Consider the following 12,725-nt stretch of genomic DNA (forward strand, 5'->3'; position numbering starts at 1 on the left):
CGACTTTGAGATAACGAGGTTCGACCATACTTCTCAGCTTCTTAAATCTGATAAATACTGAAATTACATCTAAGCAGAAATAAAGCATGAAGGAGAAAGTTTACATAATATATTGGAATTATTATACTTTGGATCATCATATCATATTTTTGAGCAATGTGATTTTATACGGCTTGCAAAATCTTTTAATACATATGTATATAAACTATATCAAATTAACATTAACATCATGTTCCATAACTTCCGGCACTGAATCAAAGGACTTCAGATGGCATTCATCCCGAAAGCACTGCAGTCTTTTCAGCGTTTCAATGTCTTGGTAGGACGCATTACTGAATTGTTTACAAAACATTTGACTTTCAATACTTTGTCGCGTCCGATGACTGGAACAGCTTTTGTGACGACACAAACAATGTAGACGACCGTCTGAATGTGGATGCGTTCCACTACTAGATCCACATCCGGTGGAAACTTTTAACAGCGTGTCTTTGGTTGAACCTTGATTCAAGGGGTTTTCTGTCTTTGACAAACGTCTGTTGTGTTTTTGGTAGAATGTGTCTAATACTATAGGTTTTTGTGGAAACAAGTATCTCATTCCACTCGGTGTTGTTGATTGTTGTTCATTTTTATTGATAAAAATAGCTTTTAATTTGTAAAACGTTGGAAAAGCCTCCAAATTGAGACAGCACCGGCAGAATGTCCGTTTGAAAGCATATCTGAATTTCCTTGAAAGGACGTTATAGAGGATGGGATTGACGGTTGAGCTCAGGAAATAAAGAACACCTGAAAATAAAGGGAAACCATGATATTAAATTAATCATGATTAACGTCTGAATTCTAGGAGAATAGACATGATAAAAAGTGGAAATACAACGAAAAAGAAATTTGTATATGAAACAGCAAAAACAATGTCAGTATAACTGGCCAGATAAGCTGATAACCAAAATCACGACAGCTTCAATATAATAGGTATCATGTAAAGGCAGTTTAACCTGCATCAGGTTACAGTCGTCATTACAAGTATCATCAAACAGTTAAACATTTACCATGAACACTGCACAAGTTTACTTCCGATGCTTTTACACGCGAAGGGGGAAAAATCAATCTTATAAAAGCAAAAGTCTGAATGAAAAAAAAAAACCATGCTCAGCTGTTACAAAATAATTACTGTCTTACACACCTAGTGTGCAATTTATACAGACGACTTGTCAAGTAAATCATTTCGCAAGTATTTCTATAATTTTACCAGCGAGGACAAAAATCCATTTCAACGCCAGCCAAAGAAAGCATTACTTTTTAAAAAATATCTGCTAAACCGGGACGTAGAAACATTAATAGGCCCAAATGCGTTTGGAAATTCTCACTACCGGATGTATTTCACTTTATCTCGATACTACAATCGTGTCACTTAATGACTGGAGGGGGGATTCTCAGTCGTATAAACACATATGGCCTAAGATTACCAGACAAATTAATGTTTCATGTTTCTAAATAATGGTGTCCTTGAAAGAAAACTTTATATTTTTCATACTAAGTTTAGACATTTAGTATGCACCACTAGCTTTTATATAATTTATTTCCGAAAGTTTTTTTATTATACGAAACACAAAATTTTCGACATTCATCAAAACATGTTATGGCATCTCTGCACTCCAAATGTCTGCTATTTCATAATTATGTATATGTACTATAATTTACTATGATGGTGTGATGTAAGGTTTCATTTTTCGGACATATTATTTAGAAATAAAAAGTTCTGAGTTGATTAATTTAATCTGCTTAAGAATTATATGATTTTGGATCAACATCCTTTGTATGTGATACACAAACAAAGAGAAAAAGAAATGAAAGCTTCTGACTCCATAAGGACTTAGAGTCGAAAATGAAAAGGTGGCGACACGAGGAAGATCGGGAAGACACTTAAAGTGAAGATAAGAACAGAAACTGAAAGTAGGGAACAGAGGAGACATCAAAACAAAAGGGAAGACTACACCAGAAACGGAGGAGACACAACAATAAAAGTAAAGTCAGCAACAAGGTAATACAACGACAAAAATGTAAAACAAAAAAAGCATAAGAAAGGAGAGACAACAAAAACAGGAAGCATCAAAACAAATCAGTCAGACATAAGTGAGTGACAGAAGTCAACTGTAGGAAAGGAAGGAAAACCACAACAAAATGTAAAACAACAGAAGAAACCAAGGAGACGCCAAAACTAAAGGTAAAGCAACAAAAGGGAAAGTAAACACCAAAACTAAAGGTAAAACAAAAGAAGGATTTAAGGAGAAACCAAAACTAAAGGTACAACAACAGAAGGATTTAAGGAGAAACCAACACTAAAAGTGAAAGGAGTAAGGAGACACCAAATGAAAGGTAAAACAACAAAAGGACTAAGGAGACACCAAAACTAAAGGTAAAACAACTAAAGGAACTGAAAAGATCCAAAAGTAAAGGTGAAACAACATAACAGACGGAACTAAAGAGACACAAAAAAGGAGGGACTTCAAAAGAAACAGAGGGGACACCAAAACAAAAAGAAAGACAACATATATCAGCGGAGGAAGCACCTAAAAACAAGAAACAACTCGAACTGTAAGACACCTAATAAACAGGACATTGTCATACCAGGTGTTCCGAAAGTGTCAATATTATGTATATTTGTTTTTTGAGCTTTTCGCTTCATATCCATTAAACTGATCAGTAAAAGTACACGATAGCAATGCCTATCAGCCTTAAATATTGACATAGACTACCTCTGTGTTGAAAAGACATCACAGCTGAAATCATTATTAAGTACACAAACCTATACATGACATTTTACATTTATTCAAGTAAAATTCCACCATATAATCCTGTATACATCTGACCCCTTTCATGACCTCTGACCTTTATATGACCCGACACTGTACTTACCCGATACGTAAAACAGTTTGCTATGTATCTCAATGTCTTCTGGTGTCCATGTCTTTATATACAATGAAGTCAGTCTCTGGGCATGGAACGGTGCCCAGCACACAAAAAACGCCACCACTACCGCAACTGTAAATAACAAGAAAACTTGTAATAGATTCTAAATTTAAATGGCAGAGATCTCTATGAGCACGTTATTCATTCTTGGTACTATGTAACGAAAAAAAGTCTCCTAAACCTCTAAATTGTGTAACAAGTTTATGAACATTCCTTTACTTGATAGTAACATATCACCATTTCATTACACTATCGGCGTTTTATATCGATCTTGATTCACTATCCAAGATTCCGTTAATTGATAGAGAATGATGACAAGCTTACAATATAATGTATACAGTTGTTGGATTACTTATTCAAACCATCAGGATCTAGACGCGAATTACGTTTCATCTCTTTTAACGCATGTCGCTACTTAATGAATTTGAATTATTTCTCTGAAACGTTCATATATCTAATTTTTTAAAAATTAATAGTCTCAGCAACAGCCAGAGTAATTTTGAAGGGATGTTTCCCTAAATTAGCGGGTGACTACCTCACTAAACGACATACGAGAGGCCCGCTGCTTGTCATTCAGAGCAAACACGGTATAATATTTTGCAACACAACCACTTCAGCACAGGATGGTTAATTTCTTAGTTTCATGGAATTAACAAACAGCCTGGCTAATTTATCGTCGAACCAGACATCTCGAATCTTTCCCCGAGGTTAAAAAGTCCAAGTCCACACTCTACCGCCTGGGCTTTTGTGGCCCCAAAGTATTCAACTGGATGTCAGGTGATAGTAATCAATTATTATAAAACGATTTCAATCAATCAACAATGTTCAATTTGGAGGGCAATGAAAAGCCCGTAGGATGTATAAGAATGCATGCGAACTTATTTAAAATGGAACCGATTTATCTTTTGTGATATATTGATACAGATTCCCTAAAGCATCTCAAATAAAATGCATACAGTTCAAAAACGTATTGTTATTGATTTTAAACATCGGAAGATCAAGAACGGAAATTACAAAATTTACTACTCGTATTTGTATTTTTCCTTAAAACCAGAGATGGAGATGGATTTCAAAACATCATATATATATATATCGGCAGATATGGAGGTAGACTACTTTCCTCGGAGTGTGACATGTAATTGCTTTCGTTGCGATCACATATACGTTCAATGTCTAGAGTGCATAACATACTAAGATTGATATAAAACATTTTTGATATTTTAATCACCATCTTCCATACAACAACTTAGACTGGTTTTTTTCCGTTATAAAGGGCTTTCGGCGTCCATCGGCAGTAGGGATTATCGAGACACCTTAAATTAAAACACCGCTCTCGATTTAGATTTACAACTTTGTATTTGTTTTATGTCTTGATAAAGGGGCAGGTTGCCACGAAAATTTGACAATGCAATTGTCCGTACTGTCGCTATTACTTCATTGATTACAAGTAATACTTATACTCATGTTTGTATTTTTCTCTCAATTTAAAATCAAACAGTGGGGAATCATAAATGTTTCTCTGTGACAACAGAAATTATCTTTAAATCTACACAAAACAGTACTTTTTATCCATGTAGTGACATGGATAAAAAGTACTGTTTTGTGTAGATTAAAAGATAATTTCTGTTGTCACAGAGTCAAGTGACGTTCATTCACACTTGGTTCAGAAGGTTAGTGCGTTCATACCAACGCACCCTAAAGGATGACCGCGGTATGACGGACAGCTAAAACGGGACACATATCAGTGAATACTGAGAGATGAAAGAGATATTTGTTTACGTCTAAGATGTTTGATATAACAGTTTTCAAAGTAATGAGATACCAGGAGGGCCTTCGTCGATATCGCGAACAATGTTTCTTATCAAATAATATGAAGGTGCGGAATATTACACAGGAAGAAAACAATTTCCCGATTCCAGACCATTTTGTTGACTCACACATCCCGAATCTTCACTCGAGGTTTGAAGTCCAACATCCTATCAACTGCGCTATTGCAACCCAAACGTATACCACTGGATATCATGTGAAAGGTAATTGATATCAATTTCAATCAACGAAGAATATTAAATTTGGAGGCAATACAAAGGCACATATGCTGTACAAGGAATACGCTTAACGATGTAAAAGGGGAAAAAAAGAGAGTAACTTATGCTATTGTCTAGTGTTCTGTCCTTCAGACCATATTATGGTACCAAAACAATTTTATATAAAAATATGTTCATATATGTTTAAAAGTTGCGGAACAGCCACATTGCATATTAGGCAAGTTACAACTTATCGATATCGCGTCCTTGAATCATGATTATCATAAAAGCTCCGTACAAATAGGTGAAAAATAGCTATAGCTAGTGCCATGTTGGAAACATTTGCTTATCTTTCATAATGTTACAGCTTTCCTGAAGCATCTCTAAAAAAATACATACAATTCAAAAAGAGCAACATAATCATAACTTAAAATACTTATCTATATCATACAACTTTTCCCATTGGAACAATAACACTCACATCAAGGCAAAATTCCTTTAAACATATCCAGATAATTCCTAATGTAATTCAGGAATCTGGCATTTATCACATCGCCGCTTGATTCGCTGCCATATTAGATATTTACAAGCGTTTCGTTAACAGGACGATGCCCACGAGATCGGTCCTTCTTTAATGGTCCGAGTTAATCGTGTGTTTACGTGTTATCAATGCATCTAGAGTATATAATGGCCAGCGTTGTGGTAAGGCATCCATTCACAGACATGACAATGTGATGGTCATCAATATTCAGGGGTCATATTTGGCAGTTACGGTCACTCGTGACGTCACAATGCTTTGCAAACAGAGCTGATGGAAGTCGGACAGATTTATGCCCGATCAAAGATTTGTCATAGAAAGCATTTAACTTCACGATACGATCCGAAATAGGTGGCAAATCTTACATTTTATATGAAATAGGCAATGCCATATATAGCGAGCGCATTATGATCAACAAGACGCACATTTATACAAACAGTAGACATAAAATGTTGTTTATGGATATTCAAATATGATCATAAATCTTTAAATTATATATGTATATATATATATAAAAACAAAAACAAAAACAAAAACAAACCTATATACAGTTACAAGACGGGCAATGAAATCACAAACTTCAGTCGATCCACAAAAGACACAATGCTTTTCTCCTTTTCGGAAAATGACGAAAGTTCCCGAGCCTTCAACCGGAAATCAGGTAAATAGGAAATCAGACAGACTCTTATCTTGATTGGTTAAAACTGATTTTTTTCCATCACGATTTTGGCAATTTGCTTTTCAAACCATTAATGCATACAATCATTTGTCTGTTCAATTTAATGAATTAATAAAGACTTTAAAAATGTATTTATCTCCATATGAAAGCTTGGAAAGATATTTTGAATAATGAACGAGTCGGAAGTTCTCAAACCATACTGTGATTTTGAAAATATCCTGCTACAACATGGTCAAGGCGGGCCATGTATACAGTTGTTTGAAAGTTGTATTTTTATTCTTTTGACCACTTTGAATTCCCATACACAATACCATTAAGCGTTCGCTATATATAGTAACGATGACTTCGGAAGGTACATATTTACAGACACATTTATCAGTATCAAATCGGCGAAGGCATAAATTCTAGAAGTTTGGTGTGAATAATTTAATATTTATCTACTTTAAAGTCTCTTTCGTCACGAAAACATTCTTCTCCAATGACCAAACCGAGGTGCGACGAGGGATTGGCTTTTAAGAATCTCGTCACGACAGTTGTATGTTGCTAACCCAATATCTTACAATTTTCCCTTGTTCCTACCGACAATCTACGTCTGTTAGAGACAAATACATTTTCGTATAGTGCACACGCATTCCTGTCACACCAAACGCCTTAACGGTTTTTTCACATCCAATTTACTTGAAATTGAACATTCAGCGGGATCAAATTTTCGCGTTATCGATGTACAGACAAATGAAGTTTATAAAACAGGCCATATATATCCCAGTGCATGACAAGCTCTTGCCTCCACAGTTTAGTGAAAATCATATTTATAAAATCATGTTTTAGTTTTTAATGAAATTGGTGAATTTCAATGTCTTTATCTGACATAGGAGGTTCCAAGAATCGGTATCTAGATGGATACTTTTTAACAATTTCTATGTTGGACTAAATCTTACTTGAATTATATTTTACTGTTGTATCGTGGAAATTATAACAACGCAAAAATAACAATTTTTACAGTATTGTATGAATTGTATAATTCAACATGAGATTTATCTCCCTTTCTAAACACTGTATTTCATATGACGTCACGGCCTTTCTGACGTGATCAGTGTATTGTAAAGCGTCGAAAGATCGAGAACGAAATCAGTAATATTTATACTCGTGTTTGTATTTTTCTCTCAATTTAAAATCAAACAGCGAGGAAATCATATATGTTTCTCTGTGATAACAGAAATTATCTTTAAATCTACACAAAACCAATTCTTTTCATCCATGTCACTCTACTCCAGTGACGTCATTCACACTTGGTTCAGAAGGTTAATGCGTGCGTACCACCACACCCTAAAGGATGACCGCGGTGTGACGGACAGTTAAAACGGGAGACATACCAGTGAATGCGGGGAGATGAAAGAGATATATATCTTTTACATTACAGATATTTGATATAATGTTTTCTAAAGTAATGAGAAACCAGGAGGGTCTTGGTCGATATCGCGAACAATGTTTCTTAAAACATCATATGAAAGCCTAGAATATTGCAGAGAAAAAATCCATAATTTGGATTTTTTTTCTAGTTCTAGACTATTGAGTGGCTCGAAAAACAAGAAACAAATTTTTTTACTTATTCATTTTTTTAAAATAAAGAATAATACATAAGGTCAGGTAACTGACGAGTATAACATGAATTAGATACAGTGGTACTTCAAGTGGCATAACGTTTACCTGAGCACGTTTCTGATACTTGTAAGTGTTTTTTTTCAGACTGAATGAAAATATCGTGTATTTGATAATAGAAAATAATTTTTTACTATCATTATCTCGTTCTGGAATAAATTATGTATAAGATGCATGATGTGCTAAGAATCCTGTTTAATTGATTTTTTTGTTTTTGTTTTTTTTGCTCCAAATGTAGGTTCACTGGGTGTACTGATCTGTGCTCATACTTACAAGAGTGCATATGATTTTATATATCTAAATGACGATATAAAATTTCTTTAAAATTATTTTTGAAACGTGACAAATTGTTCTTTTTTTTATTTTATCTCAGAAAAGTTGGCACGCATCAGATCATCTCTAAAGCTGCCTGTTGCATTGCTTCCTTTAATCCTTTAATCTCGTTGAACCGGATATTGCCATTGCGGAACGTATACTGTATATTCCGCATCATTGATTATCAATGGCGCTGATAGATTTTAAATGACGATATTCTTAATAACTATTTTTTTTTCTTTCTTTTTTTTTTCAATTTCAAAGTTTTCTCATTTTTTTCAAAAACTTTAAAACGAAGTTTCTTACGGCCGTTTTCTGTTTTAATTTCCTCTTCTAGGTATCTGTTTTTATTTTCTTAGCTTTATTATGTTATTGGAAATAGTGGAAAATAAAATCCTTCGAAAGAAGAAAAATTTACAGTAATCCTACCACAATATTTCAGTCCTGAAGAAATCAACCAGATACATTTTTAATATTTCTTACAGTAAGAGTTTTCCTGATGGTAACATCTGTTTGTACTATTTTGTTTGTTTGTTTGTTTGTTTTCTGTCTTTGATAAATCAGCTATTGTCTATATGAGGTAAAGCCATCCGAAAACGGTCTAATTAGGAAAAATTCTATTTCCGTACACTATAAGAAGTATGATGTATGTGATGCTCGTTAAGATGCCTTGTGGTTCCGTTGTTGCTGGCATTTTTCATTTGTTAATGTGATTTTACTTTCTTAAATTGACCAAGATTTACATGGTGAGTGTTGCCGATGAATTAGCAGATAATTTCTCATCCGGAGCACCTAGTCTTATTCTCCTTGTACTTTTCCTGAGGTCACCGTGTAAACCTTTCTTTTATTCATACCATGCCCTGATTTCATGGAATTCGAGTTTAAATTAAAATTATGTTGACACATCGGTATTTTCTTTGTTTTTTTCCTGCTGTGCTTTGCTCCGGTATTTTTCTTCTTATTGCCAATACTAACTTATCAGTCAGAAGTTAACACAGGCCGAATTAATCATTTGGATTATAAGCCCTTTTTCTCGTTCTGCAATGCTTTCGTTCGTTTTGTAAAAATAACGAGCACAACCATGCGCTTAGAATTACAACCCATCAGGCAGTTCTATTGAATATCGTATCATTCCACCCAAACATTGCTATACTGATTTGCAATACGCTTTCTACAAATACAAAAAAAAAAAAAAAAAAAAACCAAATTCAATCCGAAAATTCAATTATAAACTATTTTACATCGACAATTTATTTTGAATATAAAATGTGAAAATAGACCCCCCCATAACTTTGGAGATGGTTCGCAGCAAAGTTGATAAATACATATTTTAATTTATTATGGTGTTATTCGAAACTTAACTGTTACAATTATTTCAGACATGGTATTTTAAAAAAGTGATAATGTCATTCATGTCATGTAGTAAAGTTAAAACATTGATAAATTAGTCTTTTGATTTCATTTGTAAATCTTTCAATCGTATTTCGCAGCACATTTCCATACATCACACAATAGTGTCAGGAAATGTAATTAAATCCACGCAAATACATTTTCAGGCAAATATATAAATCTAAGACAAATCACGTGCGCAACTAATCGAACCCATATATTCTCGTGTCGGAATGGCAAGTTCGTTTCAACATCGCAAATTTACATTTGAAATTGAAATAAATCAAATAGTTTTATTTCTACAGTCAAGCCACGGTTCCGACTTTTATAAGTTTGACTTCACTCCACTTTTTAATCATTTTATCTTTTACGCGGAAGAGAAAACAATAGGACTGCAAAGTTTCCTTCTTTTATTTTGATAATGTTCAACAACTATTTCTTTTAAAACCTTCCCGAAAACTTGGTAAAGATGATCTTAGGATCACTTCAAGTTTCATTTGAGGACTTTAAAACAGTTTTAACGTAATGTGCAACACATTACAATATGCTGCAATGTCGGAGTTTCGAACCGAGGTAAAAAAAAAAAAAAAAAAACCAAAAAATACGCCCCCAAAACATTTTCATCTCAATTTCATCAGTGGGATTGGGGAAGAAACACAAAATTACTCAGGACAAGTTTTCAGATCGATATCGCTTACGGAACTTGGAAAATAAAATTGAGAAGTTCAAAACATATTTAATCAAACAGAAATGATACTTTTGTAAGTGAGACTAATCCCTAATCCACGTTTATTATATTTTTTTTCTAAATTTTGAAACCGATGATATGCAGAGATTAAGTGTAGAAAGGTAACTCGCGACCTGACTCACATGTACCGGAGATCACAGACAGACCCTATCTAAAAGAACAAAAAGACCGACATTAAGACAAATGTTTCTTGTGAAAGATAATTCATTGTGTAGTCTTACAAAGATAAAAAAAACAACACTGGTATCTGTCATGTCCGTAGGTCTTCGTTATTGAAGTATTATATCATTTTTCAGAATCAATATTAAAAATGTGCTTGAAAGAGCTGTTCTAATACATAATGTTGATACGAAATGACAGGATACCCAACAGCGGCAACACAAGAAAAAAAAAAACATTAGAAAATGTCTATAGGATGTGAGTGTCCTTGCACCTGTGTAGAGGTTGATGTTATGATACCATGGTGTAAATATGTACAAATATGTTTAAAGGTTTTCAATGATTGGCAAAACGAGACGGAATATAACGGAGCGCAAAAATTTAGGGAATATTGCATCCACCCCTGTCCCATCGGTGTAATGAGATATCTTCAGGTTTTTATCTAAAGATTAAACAGCCTGGGTTTCAAACATGAGATTTTCTATTCTACACTAAGGAACGTTTAGGTCGTCGCCATAATTCAGAAAATTCCATGTTTTAAGAAACGTTGACTGCTTTTTACTGATCAGCAAGATCTAAAACATGTCTTCATATATGTATTTCATAAAATATTAAAAAAAAAAAGAAAAAATAACTGTATTGAATGAATCACTGAGAGATATAAAAATGCTATAGACAAGGGAATCTGTCACTTTCTTTGTATATATCTATGTTTATATATCGATATCTATCGTACAAATTCGATGGAATAACTTAGATGTAAACATTTGAGACACACTACAAAGTTGCTATTTCAGCGACTGAACCTCCGGATTCTCTTTGTCTCTGTACGCATTGTACATTTGTCAAAAAGCATGACGGAAAATGTTGTGTAACACAGAACAATGGTTATTGGCCTGGGCCTACACGTCTGGCACTATTAAGAGTCGTCCCTATCTAGTGACAACACTAATTAAACGTCATCCAAATCGATAGGCATCACATGGTACGAGGACGCCCACGTGGGTCCACTTGTCACCAACACATGTACTTGTTTCTTTCACATGCCTTCCATTATATGGTAATACCAAATGAATCAGCATTGCCCACACAGCTCGAGTCTTTGCTATTGACGGAATCATTAAACAAGTAAACGAGTATCTTTAGGATGCATAACGTTACCATCGTTTATTTTTGCTGTGTTTGCAGGAAGGAATATACTGTAAAGAAATTAATTTTCGTGGTGGATTTATTTTTCGTTGTTGACTTCTTTATTAAACTTAATCCATGAATTTATTTGTCCAGGAACTATGAAAATAAGTAAAAGATAATTTATTGAGCTTTATTTTACCACGAAATCAAATGTCTACGAAAAAGTGATTTTTGAAAAGAAGAAGAAGTGGGGGAAAAAAACCAAAAAAAAAACAAAAAAAAAACACAAAAACAAAAACAAAAACAAAAAAAAGAAGAAAATTAAGCACCACGAAAATAAATGATTTCACAGTATTGAATTTATTCAATAAAATTAACATGGAGTTGGACGCCGATTCTACTTAAACTTAATGATAGTAGGGTCAGAAACCTGGGGCTCAATTTACGTATTTTTTTATGAAGTCACTAATTCGTGATTTCGTGAACAATTATAGCGCCATAAATTTACCTGTACATGTTTTTACTGTTCGTGGACATTGGAATCCGTGGATACATATTGTACAAGAAATCAATGAAAAGAAAATCACCTCAAAAATGATGGTTTTACAGTATACAACTGTCTACTTCAACATACATGATAACGCTATTTCAACGACTTTCCCATTTTATACGTGCAAATAAATACGCTGTTTACGAGTTTATTACTCAATTTACCAGTTTAATGCGCTGCAAGTTTAAAATCTCACTAATGTTGCAGAAGAAGACATCAATTTTTTAAGTATCTTATTCTGGGTTGCCTACAGGGAATTCTTCAAAATACACAGCAGTGATAGATCGGTTCGATTGCTCTGTCATAAGCGTTTGAATTCTCAGTGTCGGGTTTACAAAAAATTGAAAATTTATAAGATTGTAGGCAATTACCCTTCCTGTATCTGACATCACGCCTGCTGTTACATATGATACAGGTTACACCTTTTGGGAATTCTTTTTTGCGGGTTTTAATTATGTGTATTCCATTTACATGTTATGTTAGAATTTCTTGTTTTTGTCTCATCATATCGACAACAGCTTCCGATTTGTTCCGTTTGTTTTGATGCTGGATAGTGTACCTGTTCG

General features: G+C 33.9%; 1 protein-coding gene across 1 annotated transcript in view; it reads right to left on the reverse strand.

Annotated features, from left to right (window-relative positions):
• Positions 1-205: 205 nt before the first annotated feature.
• LOC132555981 (pyrokinin-1 receptor-like) overlaps positions 206-12,725 on the reverse strand; it is a 55,297-nt gene continuing 42,777 nt past the window's right edge. Inside the window, exons 3-4 of the mRNA XM_060220367.1 lie at positions 2,914-3,039; positions 206-783 (exon numbers count right to left, since the gene is read on the reverse strand). Coding sequence (XP_060076350.1) covers positions 206-783; positions 2,914-3,039 — 704 coding nt within the window. The remainder of the gene's footprint in view (positions 784-2,913; positions 3,040-12,725) is intronic.

This window comes from Ylistrum balloti, unplaced genomic scaffold (genome assembly GCF_031769215.1).
Source record: "Ylistrum balloti isolate Yb309-2 unplaced genomic scaffold, AGI_CSIRO_Ybal_v1 Utg370534, whole genome shotgun sequence".
NCBI classification, from domain to species: Eukaryota; Metazoa; Mollusca; class Bivalvia; order Pectinida; family Pectinidae; genus Ylistrum; species Ylistrum balloti.